Raw genomic sequence first — 19,737 nt, forward strand, 5'->3', positions numbered from 1 at the left:
ATGTATGTGTGGATCTTGTATGATCTAATGTGTGCTTGTGATGTTGGAGTAGGAGGGTTGTTATTTTGTATATTGTATTTATATCTAAAATATTCTCTCAACCCTCTCAAAAACAAAAACAAACGTCTAACCTTCTAAAAACACATTGAAATCGTGATGTCATGCTGGTGTAAAATTACAAAATGTTATTTAGACAAATAAGTTTAACAAATATGGTACAGATACACCCTCTACAGCTGTAGTACACGGTAAAGTGCATATGCTGTGGCTGTAATGTGAACATAAACACTATATTCAGCCATTATCATCTCCATTCTCACTGTAGATATACCACTTTTCTGTCCCTTACTGTGAAATGTTGTCTTTTTATTATGTATATTTATCATGCAACGATTTTACCATTGATGCGTGACATTTGAGGTTTTAAAAGTCTGTTCAATTTGATTTCGCTTTAAGTGGTATCCTGTGAAAATCTACGATCACGATGGTGATAAATGCTTGCATGAGTAGGGAGTGTTTAAAAAAAAAGTGCACTTCATTGTTTGACGGCCTTAGCGAAACGCATGTTTTAACACCCAGAATGCACACGAGGTTAAAGGAAAAGTGTGAGACGATTGTGCAAGGAGAAATATATTTACACCATCTATTGGTGAACTCTCCAACACAGGTTACACAAGGTTTTAATACACAGACGTTTAGTAATGTAGTGTAAGATATTTTCACATTTCTAATCTCTGTCCCAAGGATTGTTATTTCTTTGAAAGTCATGCCTTATTGTCAGTCTCTTTGAAATGAGTAATATTATAGCCATAGATCATGCAAAGAAAACAGTTTCACAAATATGAAATATGCATATGGTGGCAAACTAAACAGGAAAACATTCAGAAAGCAAATGACAGACTGAACAGGGGGTGCATTATCTTCAATAGAAAAACAGCTCTGCTACTACTGTCATGCTTTTAATGAACGACACTCCTTCTTTTCCTAGCTTTTTATAATACAGTCTACTGTGAAGCTCTTTAACATTTGTACAAATTGTATACCTATGTACCTTAATTCATGTTGTAATATTAACAAATAACCAATGAAAGCATTAAGGAATGTTATATACCAGTAGCATGAGCCTCACCTCTTTTTGTATTCTTCAAGCTGTTAATAGTATGGATACAAAATCATGTCTATATTTCATTCAAATAAAGCTAGTGTAAATCAAGCCGTTTCTATGAGGTTCTGTTTGTGAGTTTGTACCAGGTGGTGGGGGGATACAGAAAATGCAAACTGTAAAATGAATGGTATAAGTAAAATGCTGGGAATATTTAAGCAGGGTAAAACCCGTTTGCTAGTTTTGGTGTAGTGGCGCCATCTAGTGGCTCAAAAAAACTAGATTTAAATTAATTAATAAACTCATGCATTAGCAATAAGCAGCAGCGCTATTTCACAATATTATGTGTATCCTTCAGACTGTACATTTCACACGGATGCAAAGCCAAAATATTTGCCCATGTGGTTTATTATGTTAGAAAGATGCACAGAGTTGTACTAAACCTGTACAGTTGCCTCTAGAAAAAGAATGGATGACTTTGCTTAAATGCCGCCTTCACATGCTATAGGAAATTTGATAATTCCCATTTCTGAAGTCATGATTATGAGCTTATTGCATTCAAATTTTGAAATTGGAGGGAGTGCAATTTTTTCCTATGAATCTCATATTTACTAAAATTAAGATTGCACGTGAAGGCAGAATTAAGCTTGGCGTATGTAAAGGCCCGTTTACAAAAGGATGATAACAAGGAGAGTTCTAAAAATCGTTTTCTATGCACTATGTAACTTTTCCATCTGCTGGAGGTCGTAGTTTGTTGATGCCAGGTTTGAGCAGCATCTTTCACCTCACAGCCGGTGGAAAAGAATATGGATAGGACTCAGGCAGAAATCACGTTAATTGATGCCGTTAGCGTTACTGTAATGTGAAGCAGAGCAGGACCGAGTGTTGAGGAGCTGAGAAAGGCCGCAGAAGAGATTGTTAATCTGATGAACGCAACACACGCCTCATTAGCAGCGGGACTTTTATTATGCCACAGTCGCCAGCGCCATTTCCGCTTTTCAGGAGTCAGGAGTATCAGGTAAGTTAACAGCTCTGTTTATAATATTCGATTAATTTGAGTGTGTTTAAAATTATGTCACGACGTTACTCTGTGCGTTCGCTCGGCGGCTGCTGTGACACTTGTCCCCTTTTTACAGCTTAATTGTTAAAAACAAACCGCACATATACTGCAAAAAAAGCGCCCAAATCACCAGCAGATGGCGCTGTGAGAGACGCTGACTCTAATCGCTACTAATTTACTTCACGAAGAACGTAACTGAGAGTCAAATATATAAAGAGTCATCGTTATCGCTTTCAAGGTTGTAACATACTAACTATTAATGTTAAATAGTTATACTGTTTGCATGTGCTTTATAACAGCCTTAGCAGAGTGCGGGATTATGCCCCTAAAAGTCCCGCACTCACAATGCAGTGATTGTTACCACATCTTATCTAAATAATTACACTTGAAACAAAGACATGTGCAGAATACACATACTTTCTGTTTAAAATAAGGCTAAAATGCAAAATAACAAGACCAATTCGGGTATGAGGTTTTTTAAGCACAAACGTAAAAAAACATTTTGAGTTAAAAATAATCCATATAGTATATCCTTGTGAAAATTAAAATTTTAAATACATTTATAAAATGCAGGGCTCTCAAGTCTCACGCATTGGGCGTGAGACACACGCATTTCAACCCGTTCACACGCTCACACGCCACACCATGTATTTCTCACGCAGAGAAATCGCCAGGGTAACACACACTAAAGTTGCGAGTTCCCTGACGGCCCTGCCACGCACCAGTTAATCCAATAAAAATAGAGACCGAACAGCCAATCATAAAATAGATTTGCTGTATCTGGGTAAGATATAGATATTCCCTCCACCCAAGAACGTTTACGTTCTGATTCCAACGTCACATTCTGTGATTCACGCCACGGCCTCGCTCATTGAATCAAATGCTCGCTGAAGTACCGTTAGTTGGCAACTAGAAGCCCCGATGACAGACGCAGAGACACAAAGATAACGGTGTTAAGTTAAGTTTCTGACAGCACTTTGTGTTTTCTGTTCTTAATCCCTCAACAAAACTTACAGGAAGCTCAATCATGATTTGCATGAATTGCATTTTGCTATAGTACGTTATTGTGCTCTCACTCAGTGAACATCTGTGCTCTTCTGCACTCGTGAATGCGGTGATGGACAGCTGTCCTCATCGACTGGTGTTTGGATGGGATTTTTTTTTTACTCACTTTCATTAATTAATTTATTAAAAGTTACTCCATTTTGTAAGATCATTTTCATCTAGTAATTCCAAACATCACGAGGCAGACGACATTCATCAAATACAGTCGAGTTATTAACCCGCTCCACAGCACCACCCAGTGGATTTAGCTATAACTGCGAGATTTAGAGGGATTTATAATGGATTCACTGCATTTACGGCCAGCGAAGCAATAGCCTATAGTAAAATTTCAATTTTATTTTTATTTTTCGAATATTAATTACAAATCGAATATATTCGTGCTCACTCCTATTTTTGAAAGTTGAAGTGTAGCGATATAAAATTTGCAATGCAATATGTAAAATGGCAATGCATTTCAGTATTTAAATTTACATTTTCCATACCATGTGTGCAACATTTGGAACAAAATGATAATTCAAATTGAATAATATAATTTACATTCGCTATTTCCTACACTAGTTTTTATAATTTAATAAAATCACATATAATTTAAACATAAATTGTATATTGTAATACTTTATATAAGTTGCAAAATTAAAATTAAAAGGTATTACAGAAATAATTAGTTGTGTTTAACATGTTCAAGCAAAAATTGTAGCAAAATGATTATTTAAATGTTATTTTTCTAAATTGCATTTAAACTTCCATTTAAGATACTTGCGATTGCATTTTGATTATATATCCCGCAATGAATGTAGCAAAACTCAATGTGGAATTGAAAATGCAAAACTCCATCTCGCCTATAGGCAACCAAAGAGCTAGAGCCGGCCCTGCCGCTGTCATAAAGAGAGGAAAAAGTGATATAGCAAACAATAATTATAGGCAGTTTGTCTAAGATTATTTGAGAGTAAAATAATCTCTGTTGTAAACCACAGCTCACTTCAGCGCGACTGTGCTCATGTTAAGGTGCCACCAACCTCTGGGCTGAAGGCCTCAAAAACCTGCTACCAACACCAATAAACAACACTAACCTCTCTCTCTCTCTCTCTCTCTCTCTCTCTCACACACACACACACACACAAATTAAATGCATTTTTTTTTATTTGTACGAATGTGTAATTTTTCATATCAGACCCCCGTACCCAGCCAAACCCCGTTGCTGCCGCCACGGCCGAAATCTCACTCTGAACTCAGTTCAAAACTTGAGAGCCCTGAAAATGTTAACATATTTGTTAAAGCTGCAGTCTGTAACCTTTTGCGCTCTAGCAGTTAAAGGGTTAGTTCACCCAAAAATGAAATGTATGTCATTAACTCCTCACCCTAATGTCGTTCCACACCCGTAAGACCTCCGTTCATCTTCAGACACAGTTTAAGATATTTTATATTTAGTCCAAGAGCGTATCTAAGTGTATGCACACTATACTGTCCATGTCCAGAAAGGGAATAAAAAGATCATCAGAGTAGTCCATATGAGACATCAGTGGGTTAATTAGAATCTCTTGAAGCATCCAAATACATTTGGGTCCAAAAATAGCAAAAACTACGACTTTATTCAGCATTGTCTTCTCTTTCGTTTTTGTGTTCAATCCTCAAATAAAGATTCAAACGTTTCATGAATCAGCGGATTGATTCATGATTCGGATCGCCAATGTCACAGGATTTCAGCAGTTTGGCACACGATCCGACTCATGAATCAATACACTGAATTTATTTTTTATTTTTAATTTAAAATGTATTTTCGATGCTTCAAGAGATTCTAATTAACTAACTTTGATGATGTTTTTATTCCATGGACAGTATAGTGTGCATACAATTAGATACGCTCTCAGAATCATAAAATATCGTTCTGTTTATTCTAAGCATGTGCTTGCCTGTTGCTTTAAATCAGGGGTCTCCAAACTCGGTCCTGAGGGCCGATGTCCTGCAGAGTTTAGCTCCAACTCCAAATAAACTGTCTTACAAGGTCCTAGAATGACACTGATTAGCTGGTTCAGCTGTTTATTTAGGGTTGGAGCTTAACTCTGCAGGACAGCAGCCCTCCAGGACCAAACTTTGAGACCTCTGCTTTAAATGAGCAGGATGGATTCTGATTGGCTGTCAGTGTTTCCATCAGTCATCAGCTGGAGAGAAAAAATTGTTAAAGTGATTCCAATGATATTGTTTCTCTGTGCCGTTATGGTGTGAACTCTGCTATTCTTTAATATTGAGAACGATTTTTAGAGCTATGTCTTTATAGTTATTATTCTTAGTGCAAACTGGCCTTTTTAACACTCACCAAGACTGCATTTATTTGTAAAAAAAGAAAAAAATAGAAATAGTCATATTGTGAAATATTACAAATTTAAAATAACAACTTTCGTTAACACTTTACTATACGGGTGCACTAATATGCATTAGTTCATGCGTCACTAATGCACAGATAATCATGAGTTAATGTATGATTAATGAAGAACTAAACCATTTATTAATGATTACTGCACATGACTATTAACGAATTCAGAAATTAACTCAGAAGCCATAACCACAATGACATATTACTTAAAGGCGCACTATGTAGAATTTTTGCAGTAAAATATCACAAAAACACCAGGCCAGTGTTATATATTTTGTTAAGTTCTTACAATATCCCAAATGTTTCCAACTATTTGTATATTGTGAGAAAATTGCTATTTTAACCAATGACCCGTCTGAGGGAGTCACCTGGAAAAAATACATAGTGCAGCTTTAACAATTAGTCATGTTTACTTAAGTAAAGTCATAACATGATAGCTAATGATTACTTAACGCAGACAACTGGAAGCTGAAATGGATGGCTTTGACCCATTGTGATAACTAACATGAATTTACGCTATTAGTTAATATCATGTTATTAGGAACTTAATACATGATGTCAAATTTAATTAATAGCCATTTATATATTACTTAATCTATTAATCATGTAGAATCTACATTATTTGCTGATGCAGTTATCATTAATATGGTTTATTTTTTCATGGGTCATACATTAACTCTTGATTATCTGTACATTAGTGAAGCATGAATTAATGCATATTATTGCCCTCATATTGTAAAGTGTTACCCAACTTTCTATTTATTTTTTAAATGTTTTTTTTTTGTTTTTTGGATAAATATATTGTTTAATATATAATACTTTTGAACAGTATTGTATATTAAATCAAATAAAATGCACACTTCAAAAACATAAGGATTTATTATCATTATTCACAATGAAAACACAGAGGAAGTATTTTTTTCCAGAGACAACTGTTCATGTTCCTGAGGAGCGAGAGATCACAGTATGCTTGCCTTGGCTTTGGGGTTTGTGCGTTCCCTATAACTGCCTCATTGGGTAACAACTTGCATATGTACAAATAATAAAGAGTTAACAATTCTACAAAAAAAAAATGCATGACATTGCATGTATGATTACATATCATTTGGACAAGGCATCCTGTCCCTTAACATCACAATTTAAAAAAAAGAAAGAAAGAAAAGAAAAACGCTTGTAACAAAATGAAGCAAAATGGTCCTTCCTGGGCTCTATTCAGTAGTAACTTAACTCACAGTGCTCTTAAAATATATTCCTAGAAGGTCTTGACAAAGAGAAAGATGGAAGAAATAGCACTGATTGTAAATCGCCCTGGTTTAAAATGGTTAAAAGAGAAGTTTTCCTGACGTAGCACAAGTGTAATGAGAGTAGTCGGGGATCTTTAGTAGATATCAGTGCTTGAACAGCATGACCTCACTGTCAGTTTCATCAGAACATAAAGACAGCCAATATACACACACACTTGTGCTACACTAAAATGGATAATATTATACAGTAAATGCATCGATCAATATACAACCTTTGAGATTATAAAATTCTTTGTAAATAAAGCACTGTACATAACATTAGAAAAGTTATACAAGGCTCAAAAATAAGGAAATTAAGAGCATACTCATTAAAATCTGCGAACAGTGACAGAAATATCTCCCTTCAGGCTACATTATGTACATGTGTACGATTGGCCACAGTGTTTTCTAAATGCACACACAGTAACAACTTTGATCAAGCACACAGCACAACTGTAAACATGTTGAACCACAGTGAGACTGCTGATAAGCTGCTGTTGCCGCCAGACAGTTTTACGGCGTGGATGTCTATCATTTCGGTGGTATTGGCACTGTAACGAACAAATGTGGAAACACAAAAGTATGCAAACATATCGTGGGTCACGTTAAGTCTAATATAAATGATATTCGACAAGAAATCTGGCACTGAATGAAGGTTATCTACAATCACACCTTGCACCTGCAAACCCAAAGCATGTAATAAGAAATTAAAAACAGTGTCAGAAAGAAAAACTTTGAGATCTGGTTAACTCCTCAGCGGCACTGGAAGATAAAGTTGACTTTCATCCTCGAGCCTTTGATGCAAATTTCAGGGTAGTCCGAAACCGGTTGAGGTAGCGAATACATTTCTAAAACCAATACCCACACTTAGCTGCTCGTTTTTCATGGAGGGGGCATACACAACAAATTTTGGTGCTACGCTCATAAACTAATGATTTTTTAAATATTCCATTACCAATCCAACCAAATGTGAAGTCTAGTCTGAGGCCGTTCACTACATCCTTTTCCTGTGCAGTTACACAGAGGAAGAGCTTTAACCGCAACACAAACAGCAAATGACCCAGCAAAATCCTTGAAAGAAATACAGAATCAAGCAGGAATTTGACTAAACATACTGTAAATCTGTTATAATTTAAGAGTGTTAAAAAAAGAGTAATGCAGAAGTACTTTTCAGTAGAAGTAAAATATATATATATAACAGAAATTTCGATCGGTAGCTTAACCTCTGATCATAATTTACCCACAGTTCAAATGCAATACATTAAAAAACGATATTTTGGATGAATATGGAGCTATTCCACAAAGACTTCCTCTGTTTTGATTGGCGTCATCAACGGCCCACCATTGGATGAATCCGAGCCTTCGTCTTTGGCCAGGTTGTCACTGTTCAGCCTGCTGACGCCCATTTCTCCAGCCGAGAGCGCCCCCTGGTTGAAGCACAGGTGCTTGATCACCTCATTGGGGCTGGAGAAGGTCATTTCACACACATTGCATTTATATGGCCTCCCTGACGAGCCTAAAAACAGCGCCTCCATCTGGCTGGAGTCGTCTGCGGCGCACAGCTCCATGCTCTGTCGGTCCACCATGGTGTAAGCCGGCTCCGAGCTCAGATTCATGCAGACGTGCCGTGCCGCCTGATTGGCCCGGCAGAAGCTCTTTCCGCAGGCGCTGCAGCGGTACGGCTTACCTGTGTGGATGTACATGTGCTCTCTCCAGTGGCTTTTCTGGATGAACTTGCGGCCACAAGTGGAGCACTCATATTTCCTCCGCTTCACTTCCCGCTCCATGTCAGCCGCGCCTTCTAGGTTGTCAATATCTGCAATATCGGATGGTGGAGGCGTGTCTGCCTGGGGCTGAGCTGTGTACAGGCTAACTGCGGTTGTTGTTGGGACGGGCATTGCGGTTTCAGGATGCGGCGAGTGTTTCGAGTACAGATGCTGCTCGCTGTCACTTGGAACATCCATGATTATGGGTGTGGCTGCCGCAGCTTCGCTGCCTCTGAGAACTTCCTCTACATCTGGTGTAGCCGCGCCTCCGGTCGCCATTGGAGAAGCTGCACCGACAGACTCCAAAAGGGGAAGCATGGCCTGAGTGTGCAGAAGCAGGTGCTCTCGTAAGGCTCCTCGCTGAGTGAACCGACCCCCGCAGACGTGGCACGTATAATGCTTCCTCAACGAGGCGTTTCGTCTCATGATGCTGGGCTTCACATGCAGGATGGTGTTGGTGTTCAGGGAGCAAGACGGAGCCTCACTTGCAGAGGTTTCCATCTCTGAGATTTCCCTCACAAACTGACTGGTGCTCGCAGACGCTTCCACCTCCGTTTCTGACGGAGGGTGCCTGTGCTTGGATCCGGCCCGCGTCAGCGAGGTAGCTTTGTTTGTGGTGACACACTTCCCATCGAGAACACCGCCACTTTCTAAATCAAATGGCGGGGAGAGATGTGTTCTCGCTGAGAGGCGGTTTGTGAGCGTGGCCTGTTGGTCTGATATCTGAATCCCATAGAGAGAGGATGACAGAGGAAGGCTGACCTCAGGGTGTGCCTGGGCTGCGTGGCTAGCCAGACTTGCCTCCTGAATAAGAGGGTACGCATGCAGGAACTTGACGCCCTGCTCCAGGCGAGCTGGGTCGATGAGCTGTGTGGCCAGTTTGCCGGTGTACATCAGATTGAGGAGGTAGCTGAAGATGTCAGGCTGAATGTCAGCAGGCTTCAAGCGGACGCAGTCACTGGAGGAGAAGACAAAAAAAACAAAGATTCAACGTGAAGAAAAAAACAACAGTTGTTGTGCTATGGAAGTGCTTTAATACTTGCTTATTATTATTAGAGCAAATTTGAGCACAAGTAGACGTGTTTATTGTGCCTTAAATCAAAAAACACATTTTATTGTCCTTAATAGTACTAACACACACAATCTTTCTGATATATGTGCAGTGAATAATTGTGCATGTTCATTTCCTGTATTTCATAAAGTGATTATCATAGTATAGTTCACCCAAAAATGTAAATTCCTCACCCTCATGTCGTACCAAACCCTTAAGACCTTAGTTCATCTTTAAAACTCAAATGAAGATATTTATGATAAAATCCGAGAACTTCCTGAGAACGGTTCTGAGGCAAACATTTTTCATTTACCACAACTGATGTGAGTTTGTGAATGTTTATATGTGAATAAAAGCCTAAATTCAATCTGTTCATCATATAAAGCAGTCGTGTCTCTTTAGCAAATTTGAACTAAACCACTCAATTCATGTGGATTAATTTTATGACCCTCTTTATGAGCTCGTTGAAGCATCAAAGGTTGTGTAGCTGTCAATGGAGGGGTCAGCTCTCAGTTTTCATCATAAATATCTAAATTTAACATGTTTAAAACGACATGAGGGTGAGGAATTAATGACAGATTTTTGGGTGAACTAACCCTTTAATATTTAAAATCACTATTTTAATAATAATAATAAATGTAATCTTTAAGTCTGTAATACACTATACAATTTTTATTTTGAGTTAGTTGCAGAAAGGCCGAGCCATTGTGCAGATTTTAGCCAGTTGGAATTAGCATATTTTGCATAAAATCACATTGAATAATGGGCACAGACTCCCTTTTCATCTTCACAGTATATCTCTATCCAGTTCGAGGATATTGACCAGGTTTAATATTTCGGGCTGGCTTTAGAACACATTTTCATTTGTCATGTGTCTCCTATCAATGAAGCGCATGTGTTTGGGACAGCTTGAAAGTCTGGTAGGGTGTGACAGTTTTTTTTTTAAGCCTTTTTATGGTTTTATTGGATAGGACAGTGTAGAGATCCGACAGGAAGCAGGAGTGGAGAGAGAGAGAGAGAGAGAGAGAGAGAGAGAGAGAGAGAGAGGGGGGGGGGGGTATTCCAGCCTTTAGCAAACCTCCAAATGAATATCCATTTTTTTATACTGTAAATGATAGTGTTGTGATGCCTACATTCACTTGTAGCATTTGAAATGACTGACTAGTTTTAGTGTTTTTTATTTTTATTTAGACAAAATAGTATAGAATTGTAATGTTGGTCATTTATTAGTTATAATATGAGATATAATTATCATCTTACCAGATCAACATTCTAGTTTAGGGACAAATTGGACTTTAATAATCACATACAAATTACACAAAGCTTTTACCTGTCCTGGTGTATAAATAGCATTCTGAAGTAGTTTGAGAACGCGGCCAGTACGGCCTTGTGTGCTTTGAAAAAAACATCTCCGATGGCGACCGTGCAGTCACACAGGAAGCCAAACTCCCTCTGCGCGTTGAGCTGCTGCAGAAGGATAAGACCATGATTGGCCAGCTCCATACTTCCACCTACACAGAAAGGGCCAGAGATGACAGTCAACTTCCTGTCTACTACAGACCACAATGCACCAAAAAAAGTCTGGGTGAAAGAAGGCAGTTAAGTTGTCTGTGACATGGACTTCATCAGCAGTGAACAGCTGTAAATATGAACTCAACACTGTTGCGTGAACAATAAACTTAGCATTGAAATTAGGGCCGGGACTCGATTGAAAAAATTAATCTAATTAATTAGAGGCTTTGTAATTAATTAATCGAAATGAATCGCATTTTAATTGCATATAAATATTTGACCTGAGAACAATGAGAAGTGATTTTTCACATGTATTTTTAGTATACCATTGAATAATGACTGAATACATACCAGCAAGTTTAATTAGCAAAATGTTGTTTATTTATTTCAGTCCAGCAGACCAGTGCAATGTTTGCCATTAAGTGTAGCAAAAGCATATTTGTGATATTTGAGGCTCGATGCGCAAATTCCTTGTTGTATAGCTTGCACACAACCATGCTCTTGTCGACGCGTCCATCCTTTTGTTTTTTAAAACAAAATTGCCCATCCTCGGGGCCAAGCAGAGCGGTTTAATCAGCTTCTTCGTTCATGTTCACACTGGTTTGTTGTTGACGTGACTCGCGAGCGCTAGTTGGTGTTCCAGTATAATCGGTCCGTCGAAACCATAGACTGTAAAAAAATATGGACGTAGTGTCCGTGACGTCACCCATAGGATTCTGATAAGCCGTTCTGAAGCTTAAAGTAGGGGCGAGCTGGGCGTTGCCATCTTGTGAGCGAGTCATCGCGTGTCACTCCCGGATAACAGAAAATGGGCAAAAAGGCGGGATGTGCGCGGAGCTGAGGTGACGCAATAACTATAGACGGCGGATAAATGGCTATCCACTTGTAACCACGCCCTTAATTATGCAGAACCTTAAGGCTTTATATAACGTAAACGAATGAGTTATAAAAATATTCACCCCCCTCAGAGTTGTCATGAAGATCAAAATTAGCCATATAAGCCAAAACCACAATTTGTACCAGGCTGTAAACATGTTTTTTTCTGCTTTAAAGTTGAGAATTTTAACATGGGGCTCAATGAAATTCTGCTCCCTTCTGGAGCCTGTCCCTAGTGGCCAGTTGAGGAATTAAAGTTTACATTACTTCCGTATTGGCTTCAAGAGAGATCGCGGGAGGTTGCCGCTTGGTCGAAACTCATTAATTGAAAAACGTTCCATGGTGCAAAAATATGTGTGGTTAAAATTATTATTTATTTTTTTGCGTAATTAATTAACGTGTTAAAGTCCTGTAATTAATTAATCTTAATTAATGCGTTAAAGTCCCGGCCCTAATTGAAATCTTACAACCAAGTAGTACTATTGCTCGTTCTTAGGGTTAAGGATTTGAATAAACCTTAACCTTTAACCCTAAGCATTACACTTTGGCAACTCTTCCCCCATGGTTTGTGCTACTAACATGAACCTTTAACCGTGTGGCTTGTTGAGAAGCTGTGCTGTTCCTTTAAGCGATATGATTTAATTACAGCGCTTTTAAGCCACTCTGATACAGCAGGTTTCCCAAATGGGGGTTTGTACATTTATGACAAACAATTAAAGCGGCACTATGTAATTTTTCCGTCCGCTAGAGGTTGCCTATTCAAAACAAAGGTGTACTTTGATGAGATAATTAACATTACTGTAGTGTGAAGCAGGGATGGAAATTAACTTTTGTCCACTGGCCACTGTGGCTTGTGGATTTCAAAATCTACCAGCCACTCAATGTTTTACCAGCCACTTTCTTGTTTTTAACCGACAATGTGTAACTGCATGTGAAAAATTAATACTACAAGCTCTACAATACTAAAGCAGTTTATTTAATCTCAAGTCTCAAGGAAATACTGGCATTTTTTCTTTCTCTCTTATACACACACAAACCATTAACTGATTTCATTAAATTAGTAGCGCTCTGCACGCTCTTTTTTTTTTTTTTTTTTTTTTACCTGGATGTGGCTTTTGGATGATTCGTGGTCTTTTATGGCTTCCAGTTTTAGGTTTTTAGTATCAACAATGAAACTATTAGTTTTGGCATCTTCTGAAGCGTGTTGACGACACACCGAGCAGAACATTGTCAGTAGGGATGCACAGAAATAAAAATTGTTGGCTGAAACCGAAACACTAAAAGAAATTATGCCAATTATCCATTGCATTTATGGCTTAATGCTATGACTGTGTAACTTTTCTAAAAATCAAGGCATTGCAATTGCATTAATTAAAGTTTCAAATAATAAATCAATTACAAATTATGCAAATATTTATTTAGCAAATTGCAACAATCCACAGTATAAAATAAAATTCTAACTAAAATGTTTTACTTGACCTTACTTATGCATTAAATAATAATGTACAGGTCTACTGGCCTGCAGAAAGGTACAGAAAATTAATAAAGTAATCAAATGTTTAAATTAAAGATGAATCCTTATTAAACTTCAATCAAGAGCAGTGAGTGATGTCCTTATCTTTTGTTTGACATTAAACAGCAGTAAAGGTTACTGCCCCTTTAAGACCTAGTGCAGGGATATGCTCTTCTTTCTCGACTGTATACGGGGCATATTCAGACTATGTCTGCTTGGATACTCATCAAGATGGACATGTTGACATACTTTTTGTGGGTGTTTGTCCGTTGAGTCGCAAGACTTGAAAGAGAACTCAATATTAGCGCGCTGTAAGACGAGTGTGTGCTTTCAGATGATGCTTCTCTCAGCGCGCGCGAGTTCTTATTCGCGTTTTCTGGCATTACATCTTGGTAATGACGGCGAAAAGGACTGGCCATATTTGGACATACGCCGCACTCGTATGCACTGAACACAGTTTACAAAGAGGGGAAACAGTATGTTATTTTTATTTACCCGCCACGGTGGCCGGTAGGTGAAGCCAGTTTACCCGCCACAACTCAAAATCATCCGCATTTGGGCTGGTGGCGGGTGCTAATTTCCATCCCTGGTGTGAAGCAGAGCAGGACCGAGTGTTGTGGAGCTGAGATAGTAGTTTTTCTGTAGTACTGACACTTAACTCTAAACTTGATCCCCTCCTTCTCACACAGTAATTGTCATTTTGGGTGAACTATACACAATTCAGATTGGCACTATCCATGATACATTTTTGTATTGCAGTATATTGTGACAATATATTTACCCCATATTAGAAATTATATTTAAAGACAACTAACTGGTTATTCAGATAGCAAAAAGACACCCAGAGCCCAATGTTGTGACCCTGAAAACACGGCCCCAACAGAGCGGTCAGATACAGCCAAGGGCCAAACATCTGAGGCAACCTCTGAACAATGAACCCTGAGGTTATTAACCCTCATCTACCAGAACCAGCTCAGCAGCCTCTGTGCCTTGAATGTCCATTAGCCTAAAGGTTAATCACAGGCTTTGTGTGTCACATTACTGGCTCTCGAGACAGCATTCCTGAGGCTACTTCCACTCAACCCATCTTGGGTGGAGAAAAGATGTGTCCATAGAGCCTACAGACTCACTGTCAGTGGTGTCTAAGCATGGGCTGCATTGTCACGTCGCTGTGTAAAGACGGGGGAAAAAAGCATTTCTTAAAAAAAGTTTTAGTCCACATTCATCCAGATATAAGCCGGTCTATACTGAGACCTACTGGCCTGGATGCATAACGTTTAAAGGGCTGGGGAAAAAAAAAACTATTGATTTTTCAATTTTAATCAATTCTCATTTTTATGAACCAATATCAATTCTTAAATCCCAAGAATCAATTACTGATCCTGTTTTCAGTTGGAACCGAACATTGTAGCACGCCTCCCATCCAAATAAATCGCAATAACCTTTGTTACTTTCGACATGAAACAAAGTCTCTGATTTCAAATCTTGTCCATTTATTATTCTTATTCTATTAGTCCATTTATTATTCTATTATTTAAGATTCCCCCTTCTATATGTAAAGTGCTTTGGGTGTCTAGAAAAGCGCTATGTAAATGTAATTAATTATTATTATTATTATTATTCTATTACGAAATTAAAAAAAACTTGATGCTCTTTAATGTTAAATGTGTTTGTCAGTGGATGTTTCACTGCATGAGATCATGATGTGTAGCGAGAGAGAGCGCCATGGTTTGTTGGACATATCAACAGTAACTAAAGAAGGCGGGTCTTTGCGATCGTTGTGGTTTGCTATTGGTGGATTTCATGTGAGTGACGGTTGCCCCGCCCTCACGCCAGCGAACACATCATCATCATCAGTGAAGAGATGTTGCTGCAAGATTAGGCACATGAATTTAAAATGTGCATGGATAAAAATTGTATAATAGGCTAAATAATGCAATATTTTGAAAAGTGAAGCCAAAGCGTCTTGATCGCCCCCAGGTGTCTGGTCATAAACCCCGCCCTCTCCATGTAATCTACTGGGATGTGAGAAACTAAACAATCAAATTACACTTCAAATACATTTGTATGTGTTTGGGTGATTTATCACACTGATGTCATGTAACTTCAAAAGCTTGTTTAAAAAAAAAGAAGCTTAGTTTTAGTTTATTTGGTATACTTTAGTATAGTTTAAGTTATTCGAGTCTATAAAAACAGTGTGTGGCATCATGATTGAGTCTCTGAGTGAAGTCGTCGTCACTGAGGCAACAATGGACTTTTTTTGGGAGGAGATTTAAGCTTCAACTTTAATTTCTACATTTCTATAACTGCTTATTTCACACCGACATAATGAGTTGATCTGCAGTAAACTGTGCTAACGGATTCTGCAGGCCTTGATATCGCGGCTCCACTTCACGCTCACTAGCGCAGACTCAGGCTCATCAGCTCCACATTGGGTCATTGGAGGCTCCCCTTTTCTACAGTGGTAGAGACTGAAGGTGCATCGTCTGTCTTTTTCTACAGTCTATGAGTGTGACAGATCACTGTAGCGCCTCAGTTTAAAAGAAGTGGCAACGCAAACCGCACGTGAACCGATTATCTCTTCCGCTTTAATACCAGTTAGAGCACAAAATAAACATGTATGAACATCTAAGGTATGTTAAAAGATACAGTAATCTTACCTAAATCCATATCATGACTAATGTAATCATGACTAATCTAATGTATGTCAATAAAACAGCTTGTAAACACGTGAGGTCACATTTACCTTAGAAAATCCATATTCGGTAACCATAAACTTATTAGTCAGCTAGAAAAATGAACTTTAGAGAGGATCATTCTGCTAAGTATGTGCACCACCAGATTCATTATAATTCAGTATAATTTTTAATGTTCTTCAATATTTAAAACATGTTTAAATAAATCCATAAAATGTTTAGGACAGCCACCATTTAAATGTTTTTGACTCTAAAAACAAAAGGAAAACAACTGGAGTAGAATTAAAAATATGTAATTGTAAAGTTAGTATCGTAACTTTATTAATATAAACATTTCATCAGTCTAATTTTAAGCATTAGTTAAGAGATTTTTTTTGATGGGAAAATGTTCCTTTGTACTATACCTGATATATATCCAAAATAATCGAAATCGAATCAAAATCATGAAATTTGTGTAAATACCCAGCCCTATTGTTTAAATTGCTGCTGCTTCACACCAAACAAGTTTCTTTTGTTTTGTCCATTGTCATTTCTATTTTTTCTGTCTTCAACACATACACATAAAAGTATTATTTCATAAAATCAACTAATCCGATTTTTTTTTTTTGTCGCGTGTGATTATTATTTATTGGTTGATATGTAAAGAACTTTGAACACTGTCTGAAAGTGCTATAAAGTTAATTAAAAAAAAGCTGTTAACTCAACTAAACAGCTACATGGTTTACAACACAAAAATGTATTTAAAGCAAAATGGCATTGGAAAAATTGCACTAAAAGAAAAAGGTACAAGACCTACAATCCCATGAAGCATTGCAAATAAAATGTAATTAAATTAAAAACAAAGGGGAAAAATATAAAGTCTGAAACTTTGCAACCGTTATAAAAAAAGTATGTTCTATAAAACATGAATAAGTAGGTATATTTGGATGCAGAATGAATCATTCATTCATTCATTCATTCACTAAAGAGATGTTTTGGCATGTTTGAGATGTTTTTCTCTGCAGAATCATGGATAATGTAGTTTTTCCCTCCATAAGTTTAAAATGATGCTTCACCAAAAGCATGTCACGGGTATATTTGTGGCAATAGCTAACAATATATTGCATATTGATTTTTCTTTTATGCCAAAAATCATTAGGATATTAAGTAAATATCATGTTCCATGAAGATATTTAGTAAATTTTCAACTAAAAATATATATAAAAATGTATTATTAGTAGTAATATGCATTGCTAAGGACTTAATTCTGACAACTTGAAAGACAATTTTCTCAATATTTAGATTTTTTTTGCACATTCTCAGCCAAATAATGATCCTATCCTAACAAACCACATCAAAGTTAAGCTTATTTAGTCCGCTTTTAGATGATGTATAAATCTAAATTTGGACACTTATTTGTGGTCCAGGGTCACATATACCATGGATGGACTACAATCTTGTAGCTCACAGTTGGATTGTCTGTAAAGGTTTATAAGTTATTGTTAAAAATCAATTTCCAAATGGAGAAAATTACTGGGATAGAAAGCACTTTACTGCTCATTGCTTGTGGTCATGTGATGTCAATATGGCAGAGCCATATGAGGAAGTAGAATAAAACAGCCTTTTCTAGAAGACTGATGTGTGGTAAAAGTGTAAAAAGTCTTTCTATTTCATTTTGGTGTAAAACTGTAATAAGCTCAACTTATCGAGTTTATGTTTTTCCCTCAAAAAGCCACACAGCAAAAGTAGAAATTTGTCGAATCAGTGACGTGACAGATTTTCTGCAAGTACACTAAACCGTTTACAGGTGTTTCCTTTTACCAGAATATCTATCAAACGAGCACTGCAGCTCCAAACCAATCGCTACAGCTTCAACTTGCTCTCATTGTGGTTTGTAAACTAGCTCCTCCCACTACGGAGACACGTGGAACGGACAGATCTCCCGCAGAGACCGACCACTTCCGCAATCTGTTTTCCTTCGCAAATAGAAAATAAACCGTCAAAAACTGAAACGTGTTGACTGATACGATCACGCGCAGACGCTCACGGCTCGGCCAGCACTTGATCCAGCGACCATATCGCGGATATAGCGTAAATTCACTACAATAACAAAGATATAAACACCGAACGGAGCTCATCGGAGACGAGAAGCAGAAATAAACGGAGCTTCGTGAAACGGACACACACACGGGGGGAAGGGGTGGTCACCGAATAAATAAACTACATTAAAAACACACAACAAATACTGAAATGAGCAGTAAACGACTGTAAACGCTCACGTACGTTACCTTTCCTCCGCGAGCGCTTGTGGAGTTCGGTGAGTCGTTGTCTGTTACCGGGGGACTTGTCCGTTGGGCTCGCAGCTGCTCTGTTCCTCTCAAACGCAGCATTGGCGGCGATGGTCGTCGGTGTTTTCCGGTCGGGTTACGTTACAATCACATGACTGTCTAAAAGGGCTTAAAACAGCGGTTGTAAAACCCACTTCCCTGGGATGCCAAAACAAACGGTCGCTGGCGCTGAGAGCAGCCGAATGAGCGCGCGATACGTGTGTGTCGTTCTCCGCATGTGTTCACGGTGCAGCGGAGATGAATGTTGAGCAATCGTTCAAGTCGTTGGCGAACGTTACACATAAACGGATTTTAGTGGAGTTGTATCGCCGTAGGTCACGCTACCCACCCCCACATGAAGATAACGTATCGAGACAGACTCATGAGCTGGGCTATTTGCATTTCGGTTGACAGACTGGGCACTTTTACAGCCAAGAGAAATTGGCTCACGAGAATTATTATGCGTGTATTATTCGAAGAACGAGGATTTCACAGCCACTGGCTACAATGAATTTAATGAGGGATAATACCTTTTAAATATAAGGCATACTTTTATTTCACACACATATATAACACTGTTTTAGCTTAAAAAAAAAAGTTATGGGAGATATATATATATATATATATATATATATATATATATATATATATATATATATATATATATATATATATATATATATATAGTTAACCCACGTTTATTTATCTCTAGTTATTCATATGTTGAAAAAGTGTGCATTTTCATTTAAATGTAAATGTGACTAAACTTGATGGTTTAATAATAATGGTTTAAAAATGGTTTAATAATTTTTTTTCTTAAAAACATTATTTCGAGAAGATTTTTTTCTATTTTATATATTAAAAAAAGTGTGTGTGTGTGTGTGTGTGTGTGTGTGTGTGTGTGTGTGTGTGTGTGTGTGTGTGTATATATAATTGGTGAAAGAATATGTGACTAGATTTATTTAAAGTATGTTTAACAATTAATTTAAAATGATTTTGAGAATTTTTTTATTTCTATTTATTCATATATTGAAAAAAGTGTGTATTGTTTAATCTCTCTACATTTATTTAAAATGTGGTTTAATTAACAAAATGTATTAAAAACATGATTTTGAGAAGAAATCGCTCTGAAACCA

The 19,737-nt window shown here is 37.7% G+C and overlaps 2 protein-coding genes across 4 annotated transcripts in view; one reads left to right on the forward strand and one right to left on the reverse strand.

Moving 5' to 3' along the window:
- akap12b (A kinase (PRKA) anchor protein 12b) overlaps positions 1 to 1,213 on the forward strand; it is a 63,535-nt gene extending 62,322 nt beyond the window's left edge. For both annotated transcript variants that reach the window (XM_067416801.1, XM_067416802.1), the window contains one exon: positions 1 to 1,213. This exon is cut by the window's left edge and continues 331 nt beyond it. The gene's annotated coding sequence lies outside the window, so the exon portion shown is untranslated.
- A 5,245-nt stretch (positions 1,214 to 6,458) lies between these two features.
- Positions 6,459 to 19,149, reverse strand: zbtb2b (zinc finger and BTB domain containing 2b). 2 transcript variants are annotated; one of them, XM_067416804.1, is made up of 3 exons: positions 18,558 to 19,149; positions 11,029 to 11,209; positions 6,459 to 9,605 (listed from the first exon to the last, which is right to left on the reverse strand). In XM_067416804.1, exons 2-3 carry the CDS (start codon positions 11,199 to 11,201, stop codon positions 8,174 to 8,176), a joined length of 1,605 nt encoding a protein of 534 aa, XP_067272905.1. In that variant the 5' UTR covers positions 11,202 to 11,209; positions 18,558 to 19,149; the 3' UTR covers positions 6,459 to 8,173. The 2 variants fall into 2 exon arrangements, with proteins under 2 accessions (XP_067272905.1, XP_067272904.1); XM_067416803.1 differs by having other exon boundaries at positions 18,563 to 19,148.
- Between the last annotated feature and the right edge of the window lie 588 nt (positions 19,150 to 19,737).

The sequence above is a fragment of the Pseudorasbora parva genome, chromosome 15 (assembly GCF_024679245.1).
Source record: "Pseudorasbora parva isolate DD20220531a chromosome 15, ASM2467924v1, whole genome shotgun sequence".
Taxonomy (NCBI): Eukaryota; Metazoa; Chordata; class Actinopteri; order Cypriniformes; family Gobionidae; genus Pseudorasbora; species Pseudorasbora parva.

Excerpts from the sequence above, each read along its gene's own strand:
- zbtb2b (XM_067416804.1), bottom strand. The coding sequence starts at position 11,201 with ATGGAGCTGGCCAATCATGGTCTTATCCTTCTGCAGCAGCTCAACGCG. Across the intron at positions 9,606-11,028 it reads CTATTTATACACCAGGACAG|TGACTGCGTCCGCTTGAAGC; the intron begins GTAAAAGCTTTG and ends CTTCTCCTCCAG.